The 20,116-nt window shown below is 41.9% G+C and overlaps 1 protein-coding gene across 1 annotated transcript in view; it reads right to left on the reverse strand.

The window, feature by feature from the left end:
* CAMK4 (calcium/calmodulin dependent protein kinase IV) overlaps positions 1 to 6,541 on the reverse strand; it is a gene marked incomplete at its 3' end in the record, with an annotated part of 154,127 nt that extends 147,586 nt beyond the window's left edge. The window contains exon 1 of the mRNA XM_080637708.1: positions 6,332 to 6,541. Within this exon, the coding sequence (XP_080493834.1) occupies positions 6,332 to 6,519 (188 nt within the window). The 5' untranslated portion in view covers positions 6,520 to 6,541. The remainder of the gene's footprint in view (positions 1 to 6,331) is intronic.
* Between the last annotated feature and the right edge of the window lie 13,575 nt (positions 6,542 to 20,116).

Raw genomic sequence — 20,116 nt, forward strand, 5'->3', positions numbered from 1 at the left:
AGCTTCTCTGACACGATTGTTCATAAGTGTTAACAGGTAAACAGTTGGTCCATAGCTGACTGAATCAACAAACTTACTTTCTATCATGCCATGATGGAAACAATTCCTCAGTCACAGTATTAACAGGAATCAGATATAAACTTAAGCCATGGTAAAAAATGTGTATTTTATCGTCTGCTTTCTGAGACCTAGTGAAGTCTGCAACTCAATGCAAAATTCCTGACTGCAGCAGAACAATGGTTTTGCCACAAATCCCAGCTGTAAACAGGTTTGGACAACTGTCTGCAAAACCTAAGAAACTCATTTTCTAACAAGGAGTGTCAAGTGTGCCAACAAATACTCAAAAAAAGCTTTTTTATTTACTAAATAAGAAACATGCAGAGAGATAATGTTTAGACAAGTAACTTAGTGCCTAAGATAGGTATTTGGACAACAGACTCAATAACAATCTTTCTTGGCAAGGTTCAAAATGTCTACCCTAAGAGACTATTTCTCTCCATAGCTAGAGCCTCAAAGTGACTTTTATTTTTTTTTTTTTTTGCTTTTTCAACATCCAGTTTTTCAATTCTGAATCAACCAAAAAAACTGAAGAAAATACTCTCCCTGCACTGAATAAAGAATTTTAGTTGTCAAAACCCAGGCTATTCAGTGGAAGTTCTGGTTCATGATACCTAAATGAGGAATTTAATCTGAAACACCAGTTTAAGAAGCCATAGAGCTTCTACAGAAAACATTCATTGCTTCATGTAAATTTTTTTGACTCTCCGTAGTCACGCATTTTGATAGCAGTCGACTTTCCCCCTTGTCTCACTTAACAAAAATCTGACATCCTCTTTCTGCCCAATTTAGCATTGGATTGTCTTCTCCACAACAGCATTTCTTCAGTAGAAGGAGCAAAGCACGCATTCACCATACAAGAGCCTATGGTCAAGTGCTTAGGCCACTGTTCAAAGGAAAAGATAAGGTGGACAGAATCCCTTCAAGAGGAAAAAGAAGATAAAATCTTCAACTAGGGTTATGCCAGCTGATGCAATGCATGAAGACGACTGCTTTCCACATCCACTTGCCACCTCAGCCATTATCAAAAGTGCATCATGCTCTCTGTATCTCCTGTCTTCCTATTGCAAAGTGAGGTCCAGTATACCTACCACAGCAGCCACAAATGAGGCCTCAGATCCATATCTTCAACTTTCTCCATCAGCAGGAACTGCCTGCGTCAAAATGCTTCCTGTTTACCTGAAGGTGTGAGTGTAATAAGCAAGTTGTATCATGCAATAACATGACCTGGAGGACAGGCAAGCCTACACAGGCAGTTTCTGCTCAAAGATAATCCTCATCCTGGTTCAGCCAATCACTGCATGTTCACATCCAGACATCTAACACCATGTGCCATCAACAGCATGCCTGCATCTCTTTGGGAAATCCTCAGTTCCATTACTAAAAGTCACAAGCAAGAAAGCAAAAAAGGTACTGAAGGAGGAACTGACCTACTTTAAAAGTACCCCAAAGCAAAATGAGCAACTGATTTTCAAAACAAACATGGCAGTCTGTAAAACAAATTACTTGGGAAAACAGAGAAAAGGCCCTATTTTTTTTTTTTTTTATGAAGGAATGGAAGGCAAAATAATTTGCACACTTTCAAAGCAAAACATTTCAACTTCAAAGCATCAAGTGCAAAACCAATCCATTTCTATAAAATGATGCTGATACGAAGGAGTCATCTGATTTCATTTACTACTGCCATTAAAAAAGTAGATGCTACTATGACAGCACTCACAAGTTCTGCCTGAAGAGGGGAAGACTCTGGAGGGACCTTATCGCGGCCTTTCAGTACTTAAAAGGAACCTGTGAGAAAGATGGGGAGAGACTTTTTAGCAGGGCCTGTTGCAATGGAACAAAAGATAATGGTTTTGGAGCAGAAGAGGGGAGATTCAGGCTGGATGTGGAGAGGAGTTTTTTTTGCAGTGAGGATGGTGAAACACTGGCACAGGTTGCCCAGAGAGGTGGTGGATGCACCACCCCTGGAGACACACAAGGCCAGAACGGATGTGGTTCTGGGCAACCTGATCTAGTTGAACATGGCTGTGCTCATTGCAGGGGGTTTGGACTGGATGGCGTTTAGGGGTCTCTTCCAACCTAAACTATTCTATGGTTTTATGAAATCTTCAGTTCAAACAGCACACTGAATTTAAACTCTGTGCTAAGAACTCGAGGACAGAAACCACCTATCTGTAACTTGCAAGTACTCAGTGCCTTTCAGTTTCAGGTACCTCTGCAAGGATCACACAATTGAAAGACTGCCCACAAACAAAAAGGTAACTTTGAAAGATCCTGTTTTATCATTCTTACACAAAGAAAAATGCCTGTAAATTTTCTTGGGGTGTTTTTTGGTTGTTTTTTGTGAGGGTTTTTTGTTATTATTATTTTATTTAACCTAATCCTAAGGCATGCTTCCAGCTGCTCTTGACCATTTAACAGATCTAAAATATACCTACAATAATAACATTAGACAGTTTAAATTCAAATAGTTATGTAGTTTGGTACAAGAGAGTGAATGATAAGTAAAATTCCATAACTAAAATTCTAATAAATTCCTTTTCATCATATTGCTGAGCATCAAAAATCTTACTGAATTTCTTCTTCACTTGAATACCATTTTTAGACTAATTCTGAATTCAGAAACTCTGTACCGAAAGATGCACCATGGGCTATATAAGGCTTGCAAAAGGTTTTAGTCTTTAAGTAACATAGAAGTTTAGAACCTAACATTATTAAAATCTTTTCCAAGGGGAAGTGGAAAATAATCTTTTAGATGAAGTACACTTACAACAAAATTCCAATGTCAACAATTGACCAGTGTTGCAACACTCAGAGAAGTAACAGATACTCTTTGTAAAACAAAGACCAAAATTTAACATTTACAACATTTTGAACTCCAGTTACGTGGTACACACACACATTCTCCTTTCTCCCCTTACCTCCCCTCCTGCATTGTCAGAAATCAGCTAAAAGAAAGGTGAACTGGCTAGGATTTCAGCTGGACAGAAAAATAGGTGTGCCGGATCCGAATAAAAGCCTGTCTAGCCCAGAATACTGTCTCTTAATAGTGGCTAAACACAGATGTCTCAAGAAAACCTAGAATAAGAAAAACTTAATCCTAAACTTAATCCTAAAACTTAACCTAGAATAAGAAAAACTTAAGCCTAGAATAAGAAAAATTTATAGAGCAAACCTATATCAGTACTGTCAAAGAATATTCTCACAACATTCAACAGTTGAATTTACAGTTCAGTAGTTAGTATCTTCATGTTTAATCAGTCTTAATGGATTTCCTGAATGCAAACTTGCCTAATTGCCCATTAAACACACAGAAACCTTTAGCACATATATATCGAGTAGGGAGGAGTTCCACCATGTAACTACACAGTGTGCTGAAAAGGCCTTACCTGTGGCTCTTTTTTGACTTGCTAGCTTTGTCAGATGCCCTGTGGAGGTTTCATTACAGAAAATTGCAAACAAGCACTTCAGCTAGGTGTTCATAGATCTCTGCCTCCATGTTGGCATCTCCATAGATCTCTGTCTTAACCTCACTATAGGATACACTGGGAAAATGAAACTACCACAAGGTTTCTCCTCCACCCCTATTTTATTTATCTAAACTGAATTTCGTCCACCATTTAAATGCCCTAACACTTCAATAAGGTCTTTCTGCAATTCTTTACAGGGAACACTGTTTTTAAAACCCTTAATACTTTAGTAAGGCCAGAAAATATCATTATTCAACCCCCTTTATTCCTGACCATGTTGAGCAGCACAGACACCTGAACTGATCCTTGTAGAACTCCACTATTGAAAGTCAACTGTTTACTCTTACCCAAGCTTTTAGGCATTTATTATTTTTCTTGCTACTGATAGAAGATAAGTGTAGCGGGAAACAACACTGAGGTGTGCATACTTTGGAGGAGCGATCCCGATGCACCTCAGCGCTGAATAAAAGCATACCTACTTTACAACTTTAACGAGTTGTGGAGTCTCTCTGCGTATCACTAGCAGTACCTTCCTCCTCTTCTCCCATGCCTCCTTAGTTGTTGTAAAACGAAGATTTACTGACCATCATGGATCAGGGATTTTCCACACGTTTTGCAGAAAAGACACTCCTTCCAAAGGGGAATTCCCATACTTAGCAATAGCTGTCCAAATACAGGTCTTTGCATTTGACAAAAGACCTCTTCCAATCTCTGTATTTGTTAAAGATATTTTAGCACAGTGTCTCACATTGGTTCTTGTAGTGTATTATTTTGATTTATTGCATCTAAACAGATTACATATTCACATTTTTGAGCCTCAGCCAATATACTTTCATCACCACTAACGTAAACAACAAATTAACTCAAAATCATCTCCAAAATTACCAGGTTGGAGACAAGATTACCGAGATAAAACAATACAGTTTTATATTACACTTAGGAACCAAGAGGGACTGTTGGATGTCCTTTACAGATTTGTAAGATACACCTAGGCTGCCAGAGGAGGGCTCAGATAAGCATCAGCACTTTGGATGCTGTCTCCTAAAGGATCTCAAAGCTAGCCTTGGGACCCAAGGACTGAGATCTCACTGCTACACCTATTAGTGCAATTTTCCCTTGAAGCATGTATTACTCCGAGAATTCTTCTCTCTCCCTTCCCTTCGTTATAGTCTTTGATTAAGACACTTATTACCCTCTGTTTTCTTTTTCCTTTAAATCTTATTTCCTACTTCTGTCTAACAGCAAAGCAGATTTAGTAGCCAGCATCTCTACACTAGCTGGGTGTGGTTACCTTCCTTATTCAATCCTTTTGTTAGGGTTTCAGCATCTACTGTCTCACTTTGCAAGGCAGAAAAATCCACTGCACCTCAGCTTTCATTAACCCTTGCTTCCTTAGACAAGAGAGTTCTTTTAAAACCCCTTCCCAAGGTACTCAATAAACCCATGATGTATCACTGATACAGACTATTCTTAAATAAAGTCCACAGTCCCGATCATGCATGCTGAAAGGATTTTAGACAGACCACACGTAACAGTACTAACTCAGGTGACAGAGTTGGTATCAACTTCTATTAATTAGCAGTATGCTTTTTTTTTTTTTTTTTTTGGTCAGTTCTGGACTCAGGACTGACAAAACATATTTCCTGCTTTACAGTTTTATGTTTCTGTATAGGTGTGCAGTGAAGTCAAGTATCAATGTGCCAAGTGTACATAACTTACGCCTATTTAATTTCGACTAGCATGAGTAGCAACAGTGGCAAAGAGGTACCAGCAGATGCTCGAGACCTAGCCAGCAAGCCAAGAATGCTACCTTGTATTTCTACCGATCTTCCTGCCCCTATCTGTTACAGCACAACAAGCACAGGTATGGTTGGTAAGCAGCAACTTTCATTGCATGCAAAAATACAGTACCAAGGCAACCATGTTATCACCTGAAAATTTCCCCCAGTCATCCAGGATTTCACTGTCATTAGATGTCTGGATCCCACTGTCACTGGCAAAACTAACAATTGCTATTTGTTACCTGTTGACTTACAGATTTTAGTCATCTACTATAAACCCTTTAACCCTTAAAAAAGCTGTCGTTTTCCACTTTTTTTCTTTTTTTTTTTTCTTTTTTTTTTTTTTTTACAGTTTATTTTCTACCCACAGATTCAACATGAACCAACAACTGTAACTGGAAAGTAAAAATTGCACATTAGGTATAGACAACAGCATTTTACACTGGGCTTTGGTTTTAAAAAATCTGAACTCTTGGGACCTTTAAGTTGCCAGGCAGAAGCATGTAGGGCAGAATTCATGAATGAACATGCACCACTCGCTCGTCTGTGCTGCACTCCACTGAGAAGACTCCACTGAGGCCTGTTCACAGACTCTCAGCTGGGAGTTTTGGCAGCGCAAGGTCTAAGGGTGCTGACAATGGTGATAACAGTAAAAGGTCTCAAATGAAGTGAGACTATGAATAAGCTGGCATTTTAGCGCTCTCAAAGTGATGCCTACCATTCAGCTGATACAGTATTAGGTATGCAAATATACAGGTAACCTGACCAACGTTCATGTGGACCAGCATCTGCTGGAAAGGATTGACACCTTCTCCTGAACATCACTGGTTTCTTTTGAGGATTTGCACAGCGCGGCTCCCGAGAGGTGTAATTTTCCTTCGAAAGCCTACACGTCGTGAAAGCCACAAGCTCCCCGCCGCCGTTCACACACAACAAAGTTTTGCCGCTCTCGCCACAGCGAGCGCTGCCGCCGGGGAGTAGAGCCCCAGCGCCAGCCCCGACCCCGTCCCTGTCGCGCCTCACCGTCCCAGCTCGGATTCCAGCTCGAAGTAGTGGGCCAGGGTGTCCTTGTTGGAGCCATCGATCCAGTAGTCGGGAGTGGCGGACCCGGGGCGGCCGGTGGCTGAGGAGCCGGAGGAGGAGGAGGATGAGGAGGATGATGATGATGAGGAGGAGGAGGAGGAGGAAGAGGGCATGGTGACTTTCAGCATGCCGGGACGCCTGTCGGGGGCTGCCCCCTCCTCCGCTGCAGAAAACAGAACAAGGCGGCTGGCGACGACGGCCCTCTCCTCTCCTCGCCTCGCCTCTTCCCTCTCTCCCTTCTTCCTTACTTCCTTTCTTCCTTCCTTCCTCCCTCCCTCCCTCCCTCTCTCTTTCTCTGTCCTTTCTTTTTTCCTTCCTTCCCTCCCCTCTTCTCTCTCCTCCCCCGCGCCAGGCCGGACCGAGCTGCAGCAGCAGCTCCCCCAGCCCGGAGGGGCGCTGGGGACACCTCCGGGGGGGGCGGGTCCAGGGCGGGGCGGGGGGTGGGCACGGCGGCGGCTGCGCAAGGAGCCGCCCCGCGCGGATTTGGACCGGCCGCGATGCGTTCCAGCCTCGGTGAGAGCTCGTGGGCTCTCGTCGACTGCAGAGAGCGAGTCCCAGGGCGGACTAAAAGCAGCATCCTGCCTGGAGCGGCCCCACGGACGGCTGGACGGAGCTCCAGGGGGGCACAGCTTCACTAGGGGAGGAAAGGCATCCCGGTGTGCTGCGGTTTGGCTGGGGCCGGGAAGGATGCGCCGCCCCCGGCGAGGCGGGTGCACCCCGTTATGCTGCACCATTTTGGCAGCTCCAAATCCGAGATCGGCTGTCAGGGTGAGACGCGGGAGTTCAGGATTTCTCTGTCGGCATTCGCTGTGAAATGAGATCTGGGGAGGAGGGTGTGGATGCAGTGACTGAACAAAACAAGCGGCGCTGGCAAAGAGACTGACAAGTGCACAAACGTGACTCCAAAAATAAAAAAAAAAAAAAAAATACAGCTTCCCTTCTCGCCACAGAACTTAGAGAAGCCATAAAGAAACAAAATTGGTGTGCTGCAGTGCCAGTCTTAAACAGGTTATGAAATCTGCAGGTTATGAAATGCATGCAGTTGTGATACACTATTTTGTAACCCTGGCTGTAAAAATCTTAACCAGAAGTGCCTATATAAGGGCAGTTTCTGTTGGCGTAGCGCTGGAATAAAACAGCAGCAGTTGCGTGTGCCTCGCATGCATAGTATGCCAGATCAATCCTACTTACATCCTCTCCATGCTATTACACCCACTCGTACTGTCACGTAAGCACAGGCATGAGGTAAAACGGACCATGTGCAAGCCTGTGCAGAAGAAGTGAGAGAAGTATTGTCCTCCAATTTTCAACCATGATCCACTAGCCTGTTTTTAAACATTGCATTCCTTGCTCAAATAAAGCCTGGCATCCTGTTCAGTGTTGTGTCAATTCAGGTGTATTAATGTTTTCCAAGATGTTTTGTTTCCCCCCATAAACAAGTCTGTCTTTTACTGTTCCCCAGCTTCCTTACTTAGGAGAGGGCAAGTAATATTAACTCTGAATCTCTTAATTTCTCAAAGACTTTAAAAAAGAAATGCTTCTCTCTTCTTAAGCAGATAATTGAAGAAATATCTGCTTAATCAGGTCTCTTTTAACGGTACGAAAGGGTAAAAATGATAAATGAGATGAAAGAGAGATAATGCCCCTTCCTCTCAAGTTTACTTTTTGCTGGTATAAAATTAAAATGTAGATCCCCATCTTAATTTGATATTTGTATCATTTCCAAATCCCTATTTGAAAGGAAAAAGTATCCCAAAGTCCTATTTTGCAAAACAAGTTCTATGCAAGCCAGTTTGACAGAAACTCCAAACTTCCTTCAAGATGAACCTTGTGCCCAGATCACCTCCCATGAGAGGGCTGAGATCAGTGCCAGAGCATCAGACAAAGCAGCTGGCTAACTGTTGCTCGTGCTTCTTCCCAACTCCCCCGCTCACTGTGTCTCTGCTGGTCAGCGTAGAACTTTTCTTCATAAAGCTTTGGTTGCTAGGTGACAATTTTTCCTCTTTTCTTATGACATTTTCTGACAGCATCTCCTGGGGTAAGAAATGGTCACTGTTGGTGAAAACATCAGTGTGTGTATGATGTTTGTATGCGTATATGTGTATGATCATACACACATGCACGAATGGCCAGTCAGCGCACTTTGAAGACTGGTATTCACTATCATATTTTTATTTAGTCAAATACCGAACATATTCTGTAACCCATAGGTCACATGTTTCTGTTGTGGTGTAGTAAGATTATGTTTATCCAGATACCTGTAACCATATTCACATCTCAGATAATCTAGAAATCCTTACCATGAGCCTTTATGTACTCCTGAATGAATACCATTGCACCAGCGTTTGGTTTTGGCTTTTTTTTTTTTTTTTTTTTTTTAATTGGGCTACCTATGTGAAAGCATCTGATTTTCCTTAAAACTGTGCTAGAGCGAGCTGGATTGTACAACCTAGTACTTGAAAACTGACTGGACATTATTCTACAGGAGCCCCACTTGCTTAAAAGATTAGAATAACAATATCTGAACACGTTCATATGGAATTAAAGAAAGTCTTCAGGTTGCACACTGCGTATAACCAGCGCACGAATGCCTCTCAGTCTCCAGGAAACCAAAGGCAGCACTTCAAAAGCACTGTGTTCCACACAGATCTATGTTAAGAACATTAAGATTTGCACTGTCATTATTGGACATGAAACTAAACCACAGATAGAACTTCATGTATGTGTTTGTGACATACTATGTGTGGAATTTCATTATGGAGCTACAAATATCATAATTTTTCCTGACACCAAACTCAGGTTACGAACTCAGAGGAAAAAGGCAGGTCAAGGAGGCATGCTTCTTTTACTGAGGAAACAGTTTTTAACGAACAAAAAAGACATGCAAGGGATATGCAATCTCTTGCCCCTCTGCTGCCACCCATAAATTTAAACCAGATTCTTTCATCAGCTGGGTATGTGAAAAGATTCAGTAAATCGGGTAAGAATGAACACAGTGTAAGGAAAGGGCATCAGGAGGGGTGGTAGGAGTGAGGAGATGTGTTTATGTGAGAAAACAAAGAAGAGGAACAGAGAGATCCTTTGTAGAGTGTCAGTAGGGAAGAAGAAGGATAGTAGCAACACATCCTTTTGCTTCAACCCTACTCATACATTTTGAAGTAAGGAACATTTTTCCCAATGTCTGGAAAAAACATAAAGAGCAATGATTGCCTGAAGATGAACTGTTAGAAAACAATGTGATGCAGCCATCCGTGAAACACATTTTGTGGGCCTGAGGTAGCAACAGGGCAATTTTACAGTTATTGCAGGAGGACGCATAGAACAGTTATCTTTGCAGCATAGGCACAGCACATATTGTTCCTGTCTCTCTTTAAGTCATTCAGTCCTTTGATTTCTGGAATATAGAGTGTTACTTGAAGCATTCCCTTTCATTTTGCAGGATCAAACAGCACCCTTTGGTTCGTAAAGCTGATCCACAAGCCTACATGAGTCATTAAATCCAAATAAACCAAACCCTTGAGGGCAGGCTTCACACACCAAAAGTCACTTAGTAGGACCCATAGAAGATACACATAGCCCTTCTTGAGTGAAGCACACTTACCTTTCTTATATCCCTGCTCACACAAAATCCACTTGGAGATCATCTGCCATTATTATCATTATTAGCTGCTCAAGAAATTTCTCTGGGATAAAATGCTTCCTTGTTTCTAATGCAGAAAGTTTTCTTTTCCCCTTCGCCCTCCCCTGCTCTTATGCAGTTTAAACTCACGCCATCACAGCATGGTGGAAAAAGAACCACCTTCTCCCCTCCCTCCCGCCAAAAGCACCAAAACAACCCATGAAGTGAACTCTAAAATGTGCATGTAAGAATATAAACTTTCTGCAAGTGTTAAAATGATGATAGCCATAGAGAAAGTTGAAAAAATGGAAAAAATTATTAAAACAGAGTCACAGCCAAGCAGTCTGAAAATAAAAAAGCTGACTGTTTAATATTGTTGTTTTTCCTTTCAAGAAGGAAAAGACAATTTTATCTTTTTTTTTTTTTTTTGGTGTTTGGAAAACAAACATTTGCATACTGGAAATTATATAAAAACTGTGAGAGGAAGGAAAAGTCATCAGTTTCTGAGAAACAGGTATTTGTATGAAGCAAACTCTTTCACTGAATAGGCTAGAGGCCAACCTCAATTCAGCAGTAAGTCATTTCGGAGGAAGGTTAGAAGGAGTTTTTGGCATGATTTTTAGCAGCTTGGGTGCATATGCAATGAATTGAAGAACTAGGAGACTATACTTTAAAAAGACTACTTTCTTTTTTTTTTTTTTTTTCTTAGTTCCTACAAATTGTATTTTGTCCAGCATCAAAGCAAACATTAAGGAATCATATGAAAGGAAACAGCTGCCACTCACCTCATTTTAATAAGTGGTTGTGCAGCTCCTGTTGCTGATTTGTGAACGAAAGCCAGCCAAATATTCAGCAGATCTCTCTGTGCTGTGTTGTCCAGCAGAGAGAAGCAGTCTAAGATACTTGCTTATTTTTTCTGCATAACTATATCCAGATTCAGCAGTGCAAGATTTCTTACTACTGTGTTTTGGTTTAAGCCCAGCCGGCAACCCAGAACCACGCAGCCACTCGCTCAATCCCCCTCCTTCCTTCCCCCCTCCCAGAGGGATGGAGAGAAGAATCAAAAGAGTGTAACTCCCACGGGTTGAGATAAGAACAGTCCAGTAACTCAGGTATAACACAAATCACTACAGCTACCACCAGTAATAATAATGATAAGGGAAATAACAAGGGAAGAGAATACAACCGCTCACTACCCACAGGCCGATATCCAGCTCGACCTGAGCAGTGATCTAGCCCTTCCGGGTAACTGCCCCCAGTTTATATACTGGGCATGATGTGCTGTGGTATGGAATACCTCCTTGGCTAGTTTGGATCAGGTGTCCTGTCTCTACTTCCTCTCCGCTTCCCCTCCTCCCTGGCACAGCATGAGAGTCAGAAAGTCCTTGGTCAGAGTAAACATTACTGAGCAACAACTAAAAACATCGGTGTTATCAGCGCTGTTCCCAGGCTGAAAGTCAAAACCAGAGCACTGCACCAGCTACTAAGAAGGAGAAAAATGACTGCTACTGCTGAACCCAGGACAGTATCCACCCCTTATTCCATACCATTCACATCATGCTCAGATCTCACATTTTTTCAATATACCATCACTCTTGTCTCATATATATACATCCACACACACGCACACACAGAAAGAGAGAGATCATTCCTTAGTGCATGGACCAATCCTTATAAAGCTGCTGAGTCCATGCGGTCCATGATGTCAGGCTCCATCTCTTGTAACAGTCTTTCAGAACAGGAGAGGCTGTGTGCAGTGTTGGATCATTGCCTGCTGATGATACCTCAGAACTCAACTGGTTTTATCAAAGATCTGTCTTTGTTGGAATGATGGTTGGAGGGAAGACAGGGCCGGTCGGTGGTGACCTGAAAATATATGGTTGGTGGGCTATAAAAGTGCTATGTATCAGGCAGCAGCATACAATTGAGTTCATTGGCTGTTTTCCCCTAAAATCAAATCCCCTTGAGGTACACATCAGACTTCCCCATCTTCCCGCATTACCCACCAAGTATGTCCGGGTCCCTGAGCAAAAGCAATCCCATGAGTGGGTTTGCCTTTACCTGAAGCAGGAATAACCCAGACTGTCTTCCCCATCAAATTCTTTATGTGCACCACAGGAACTATATCCCCTTCTACAGTATGCAAAAGTTCTGAGTGATCTGTTGGCAGATCCTCTGGTGTTGACCAACCAGGTGGCTTTTGGTAAACGTGTATCCCAATGTCTGAAAGTCCCACCACCCATTGCTCTCAGTGTAGTTTTTAACAGCCCATTGTACCGTTCGATTTTCCCAGAGGCTGGTGCATGGTAGGGGATGTGATATACCCACTCAATGCCATGCTCTTTGGCCCAAGTGTCTATAAGGTTATTCCGGAAATGAATCCCATTGTCTGACTCAGTTCTCTCTGTGGCGCTGTGGTGCCACAAAATCTGTTTCTCAAGGCCCAGGATAGTGTTCAGGACAGCAGCGTGGGGCACAGCGCATGTTTCCAGCCATCCGGTGGTTCCTTCCAACATGGGAAGCACATGGCGCTTGCCTTGGCGGGTTGGTGGGAGTGTGATATAATCAATCTGCCAGGCCTCCCCATATTTGTACTTCAGCCATCGTCCTCCATACCAAAGAGACTTTAACCGCATGGCTTGTTTAATTGCAGCACATGTTTCACACTCATGAATAACCTGGGCAATAGTGTCCATTGTTAAGTCCACCCCTCGATCACGGGCCCATCTGTATGTTGCATCTCTGCCCTGATGGCCTGAAGTGTCATGGGCCCACCGGGCCAAAAATAATTCACCTTTATGTTGCCAATCTAAGTCCATCTGAGCCACTTCAATCTTAGCAACTTTATCCGCTGCTTGGTGGTACTATGTCATTCCAGGTTCCTGTTGCCAATGAATGGGCATATGATGATGGTGCATTCCATGTAAATTTCCACCACATGGGTCGTGTACTTTCAACTTCATCTGGATCTATGGGTGCATCCCTGGCATCTTGCTTGTGATAGATCACCTCTACAATGGCTGATTCCCTCAGAAACTGGATGCCTTTCTCTAGAGTAGTCCACTTGGCTGAATGACTCATAACATTGTCCTTGTATGGAAACTTTTCTTTCACAGCGGCCAAGAGCCACCTCCAAAGGCTGAGGGACTTTTTCTCTCTTGCAGTTGCTTTGTCAATTCCCCCTTCCCTAGCAAGTGATCCCGGATGCTTGGCTTCCCTACCTTCTAGTTTGTGACCATCGGCCCCATTGTCCAAGCATCAGAGCAGCCAGGTGATGATGTGCTCGCTTGGTTGATGGGTAAAATCTTTTTGCATATTCCGTAGCTCAGTTGAGGTCTGGGGTCAAGAAGTCACCTCTTCTTCTTCCTCTTCTTCTGATTCGTGTGATGATGACTCCTGATCAGATGCTGCCCCAGGTAGTAAGTGCATTGCCATTGCCTCTTCATCTTGCTTCTTCATCTTTCTGGTCTCTTTTTTGCTTTTCCCCTTGCATACAGGGGCACCCAATATTGGCACGAATTGGTCCTCTGGTTTAGCTGCAGTGATTATCACTGTGGTTGGAGTGGCTGCAACATCTGTTGTTGGGGTTTGGGTAGCTGCTGTACTTGTCGCTGGGGTTGAGTAGCTGCTGTGCTTGGAGCTGGAGTAGCTGCGCTGTTTAGTCGGTCGGAGTTTGAGTAGCTGCTATAGCTGTCGCTGGGGTTGGTGTAGTTGCTGTACTTGGAGTTGGAGTAGCTGCATTATCTGTTGTAGTCAGAGTTTGAGTAGCTGCTGTACTTGTCACTAGGGTTGGTGTAGCTGCTGTATTTGAAGTTAGAGTAGCTGTGTTGTTGCTTGCTTTACTATCAGATCCAGAGACATTTTTTTCCCTTTGAAGGTGCTGGATGGTGTTGCACAGGGCTCTGTAAGCATAGGCAAAGCCCCAGCACGTTGCCATGATTTATCCCTCTCTGGTATGACCAGGATGACAACATACCTCATTTAAATGTTTTACTAATTTTTCTGGATTTTGCACTTGTTCAGTGGTGAAGTTCCAAAGCACTGGAGGGGCCCACTGACCTAGATACTTGCCCATACTATCCCACACACCCTGCCACTCATGACTGTCCAGCCTCGGGGAAAATCTCTTAGTCCTCCTATATCATCATCTAGCCCTAGGCAAGACCCAAACACGACTCAGCTTAACTTTCAAGATCAGACAAAGTCGTTGTGAGTAAAACACACTCTGTATGTGTGCCAACATGGTGATCCCCATCACAATCAGCAAGCAGGTCTCAAGGGTACCCAAAGGCCATTTAAAACCTTCAGAACACTCAAATGATTCTGTAAATGGTCTGGTAGGGGGGCTGGGAAGGTAAATGAATGTCTCCTTCCCAGGGTGACCACTCGAGGAGGGGAAAAAAGATGTATAATTGCTATACACTCCTATTATATACCTCCCAAGGTATAAAGGTGATGACCACACTGGGAACGCAAGCCAGATCAGTTTCATGATCAATGAGTCTATTGTATTACAAGTCATTACCATAAAGTACAGTGAAACAAGAACCTTAGCCCAAGGCCCCCAGCTGATGAACACTCACAGGACATACTGTAAGATGTAAAGTCAGCTCTTCACTACCAGCACCTCAGCACCTCATCTAGCAGTAAAGTGAATTCAGTAACTATTCCATTAATGGAGAAGTTAATAGCCATTGCTACAGTCACAGAGCTGAAACTCAAGGTTCATCCCTACTGCTATTCCATAAGGTAGCTAGTTTACTAGCTGGGCTAGCTAGTAGTTCTTGCCTTTCCAGTTGTATTATTTTACAACCTCCTCTCATCCCAAGCAAAACAAATAAAACCCCATTGCGTTGTGAAAAACAATTTAAACCATCAATACCCACTGTTGCTGTCCAGTATGGAATAGACCTTTTCCATTTCACTCATTTGGCTCATATTCGAATGGCTAAAGCCAGAGAGGACCCTAGCCATAGCAATAGTTGTGACTGGTGACTTGAGTGCCAGTGGAAACAGTGCAAGACACAAACTGCTTTTACCCAGGGCATGGTACAGAAGAGGAAAAATAACTATTGTCACTTATGATTTCTGATTTCTGATTGAATTGCTTTCAGTTCTGTAAATTCTGGAAAACTGCAGCTTTTATGAGCAAGGAAATGCCTGTGGTTTGTTGATATTGTTTTATTGTACATCTTTCAGATTAAACATCCAGATATGGCCTTGTTCAATTGCAATCCAATCTCTTTGAAGTGCCCTGCCCAATATTTCATGATAGCACACTTGCTTTGTGCTAGCAGAAAGGTTTCCAGAAAAGACCATACTCTGTAGAAAAGCAAACAAAAAAACTGATATCGCAACGTCACCTGATTATAATGTAAAGGTTAACTATTTAGCTATATATTTTGATCCAGGACTAGACTGTGCAGGGGTACAACTGCCTCACCATGGACTGCACCATGGCTGAAAGGGAATCTCTGCTCCAATGTCTAGAGCACCTCCTCCCCTCCTCCTGCACTGACCTGAGGGTCTGCAGGCTTGTTGATCCCATGTATTCACACTTTTCTCTCCAGCTGCTGTTGTGAAGCAGTTTTTTATCCCTTTTCTCAAGTAAGTTATTCCAGAGGTGACAACACCATCACTGTTGGGCTCAACCTTGGCCAGTGGCAGGCCAGTTTTGTTGCCAGCTGGCACTGGCTCTACCATAGATACGTATATACATAGATCATAGAATCATAGAATAGTTAGGGTTGGAAAGGACCTTGAGATCATCTAGTTCCAACCCCCCTGCCATGGGCAGGGACACCCCTGTCACACTAAACCATGTCACCCAAGGCCTCATCCAACCTGGCCTTGAGCACTGCCAAGGATGGAGCATTCACAACCTCCCTGGGCAACCCATAGATACAGGGGAAGCTTCCAGTACCTTCTCACAGAAGCCACCCCAGCAGCCCCCTCACTACCAAAACCTTGCCATGGAGGCCAAATACAATAATCAAAAGCAAAAAGCAGAACAGTTTCATTGCTTATGTGAACAGTTTTTCTTGTTTATTTCTTACTCAGTAGTTTGATGATGTATATACCCTTATCATAGTTTAGACCCTTGATTTATGTAATGTATCTAAAAGTTGTGGTAACATTTGGCTGTACAAACCACTTTACAAGGACTTATAATTTCCTTTTGTTGTCATTAAAAATTTTAGACACATGATTAGGGGCATTCTGATTTCCTCAAGTAATATTTCTTATTTCTTTTTAATCTGAACTGAAATGCAAGCAGTGAAACATTGAATATCGAATTCAGTGAAGAACTCTTTGGTAAATCAAAATGCTACAATCACACATCAGTATGTTGTTCAAATGAATCTGTCAAATCTTTGCTAAAATATTCACTAATGTTCAAATTTAAAAAAAATAAAGCTGCATTGGACCAGTCTTTATGGTAAAGCTGAGGTCACGCAGAGGATATAAATGATACTTCAGCATTTACAAGATTAATGACAGGATATGTGTATGTAAAAACACATCATTTGAGTGCTGATCTGCATGCATTTACTGTAGGTGTACAGAAAGCTTTTGTACTTACAAATTCTCCCTTCTTCCATAGAGCTCCTGTGCAGGAATTAAATATTAAAGTCATGAACTAGTATGCGGAAACAACCAACCTAAAATATTAAGCTGTCTCCAGGCTATTCTTGCTTCATGTTTTCAATACTTCTTGCCTTCCGCCTCCTAGATAGAGATTTCTGATGCTATGTTTTTTGTCCTGTTAAGGGTATGATTTAATAATGCATCAGGAACTAATGCTGGGTTTGTTTGTACTTATGCAATGCCAATGAAGTCGAAGCATATTAGCGGACGTAAGTGAAAAGAATACCTGGCCACTCACCAGTTCCCTTCTAGTACCAGCAGTTGTAAAAATGATTTGGAAAAGGATGTTTTTTTTGCAGCACTGCGTGCGGGGTGCACTAGTACTGCTGTATTTGTCTGCTAACCAGCTAAGCTTGCCATTTTCTACGCAAAGTTTCCAGAAAATAATCACAAAAGACTGCTTCCATTTTTTTGCCACTTTTGCACTTCACTCGGAATTGTAGAAGACACTGTTACAAAATGTCAGCAGTTATGTAGATAAGCATCTTATATCATATGGGGAAGGAAATATGAGCTCTCTAAAGTGATAGCTCACATGACCTGGGGAATAGCAGAGTTCAGTGTGTTTTGCTGACTGTGTTTGGAAAGAAGCACTTTCAATCTGAAATGAGGGAAAACAACAAAGAGTCTCCTTGGCCTTCACCAGGGTGAAGCCAGTGTGTGTGTTTGCTCTTTGTCCTGAGACTGACTCTGCAAGATAGTTCTTGGCTGATTGGCTAAATCCTTTACAAACTTATTCAAGGGAATTTGAAATCAGTATTTTGGGATCTTGTATTAAAATGCAGATTATTTATTTCAAGTAATCAATATACACCATTTAACTCGGTTCGGGTTATCTTTTTCAATACAACTTTCGTAACAACAAGTTTTGTCGTCACAACAAGTTTTGAAGCAAAATCAAATCTAGGTACTTCCAAAGTACCTAGATAAAACATTTAATTGTTTCCAGCATTTTTCTTCTTCCTACAAAATTATTTACTGAGTTTAGCTCAAAGAGTACACTGTGTTCCTACCAAGGCTTTTTTCTGTGGAGAAGGTGTTGGCTGAAGAAGTCCCCAGTTCTATGACAGACAAGCAACACAGGCAACAAAAAGAAACCTTGTTCCCGGCAATGTAGAGCTTAAAAGATGGGAAAGTGAAGAACCATCTGTTTGGTACATTTATCTTGGCTATGGCTTTTTACATCTTTCAGAGTCATGCAGCTTAACATGGCAAAACCTAGCACGCTTTTGGGTAGAACTCATGGTCATTTTCTTGGGTAATTCTTCTCCACTGGGATGCCAGTAGGAAAACTGTTTCGCAAGTCATGAGAAGAGAGACCAAAAAGCCTGCATCAAGCACTGCAACATTCAGACAAGTGCAAAGAATGAAAAGAAACATGAGTTTAAGTCTTCTAAATGTGTGAAGACTTCTCAGAAGTGATGAGAAGGGGCATTTAAGAGCAACACAACTAGGTTAGTACCTTATGAGAAAAGCTGAGTGAACTGGATACTGTAGCATCGGCATAAATACTACACCCTCAAATATTATATTTTGCAACAGACCTACAATTATTAAGAGACTGATTTAATACTTGGGGAAACTACACAGGTCAGCCATATCTTCATCCATTACTTAGCCTTCCTCTGCTCCTGAAGTTGTGCTATATGGCTGAGCCAAAGTTTGAAATTCTTACAGGCAGATCCAAAATCCACTGACACCAGTGAGAATCTTTGGTCTCAGAAGTCAACATTTAAATTGCTTATTTCTCCTTGCAACAGTCTTCAGTAGCATTACCTCAGATCCTGATGCTCCACCAGAGGAAAAACATTTTCCTGGTTAAGAAGGTGCTAATGACAAATAAAAGCAAAGAAAATGTGAAAGATTTGCCCAAGTCGCACTTAACACTTTCAGGCACAGTAGTGAAGAGAGTTTAACTGTCAGTATAACTATTCCTAATATCTTCTGCCTGTATCCTTTACGTACTGTGTGCAGCTTTTCTATCAGAAAAGGTTTCTTCAGTACTTGGCATGCATTTTGACTCACAGCATTTAACTGACAGGAATAGGGATTCTAGAAAACTAATAACATTAAGTGAACTTGGAAGCCACATCAGTCAACCTGCTGTTAGAAGGGAAAGCTAGGCAAATAGTATATTGAAATTCAAGGTATCCTTGGCTTTCAGCAATTCATTCAATTCTATATGGGTTGCTTTTCTCAAACCTCCAAACTTACATCTTGGCTTCCTCTATCTAACCTAACAAAACCACAACTTTCCTATGAAAGTCACTGTGATGTGTGTAAAATGTTTAAAACAAAGCTATGAATGTAGGTTTGAAGAGTAACAGATCACCAAGGTGGACATGTAAGACTGTCTTTATTCTAAATATAATCGGACCATGCCAGTTTAAGATACACATTTAAAAGTACATGTAGTGCTTATGATCAGCTTCTCATAAAGAATCTAATCTTGTTCTTGTACAATTATCAGATTGGTAAATCCTCAGCAATTTGTCAAGAAGCATAGTATTTTTGTAGAACATGGCAGTTTACACACCTAGATTGACACACTTCAGCAGAACTCGATTATTATTACATCCTGGCAAAACCCAACAATTTTAACCGAAACATTTTTCTCAATTGAAAAAACAAAACAAAACAAAACAAAACAAAAAACAAAACAAAACAAAAAACAAAAAAAAAAAAAAAAAAACAAAAAAACAGAAAAAAAAACAAAAAACAAAACAAAACAAAACAAAACAAAAATCACAAAACCAAACCAAACTAAAAAACAAAACATAAAAAATACAAACCAAAACCAACAAAAAAAACCCAAAGAAATCCCAAACCAACAACACAGAAAAAACCCAAAAAAACCCCAAACCTAAAAAAACCACACCAAAACCCAAGGCCAGCTTTTGATTTAAGACCTTTTAAGGAATGGCTTTTCCTCTAGAACTCCACCACGACATATGTATTTTCAAGGATAAAAGTTGCACCATTGATACAAGGCTAGTGATATATTTGCACAGCAAAAATCTTTTTTCTCTAACTGAACTCAATAATCAGTCCTTTATTGGAGTGCCATATTGGCCTATGCTTACAGAGTTCCAACACTATCCATCGCTTTCAAAGGGAAAAAGGGGTCTCTGGATCTGATGGCAAAATAACAGACAACGCAGACACTCTAACTCCAAGCACAGCAGCTACACCAACCCTAGTGACAAGTACAGCAGCTACTCAAACCCCGACAGCAACAGACAGCAGAGCTGCTGGTGCTACTCAACCCTCAGGCACAGTGGGTGCACCAACACTGACAACAGACACTGCAGCCACTCCAACCACAGTGACAGTCAGTGCAGATAAACCAGAGGACCAATTCGTGCCAGTATCGGTTGCCCCTGTATGCAAGGGGAAAAGCAAAAAAGAGGCACAAAAAGCAACCCAAACATGAATTTTCTACTACATTGAGGCACATA

This window comes from Psittacula echo (assembly GCF_963264785.1).
Source record: "Psittacula echo genome assembly, chromosome: Z".
NCBI classification, from domain to species: domain Eukaryota; kingdom Metazoa; phylum Chordata; class Aves; order Psittaciformes; family Psittacidae; genus Psittacula; species Psittacula echo.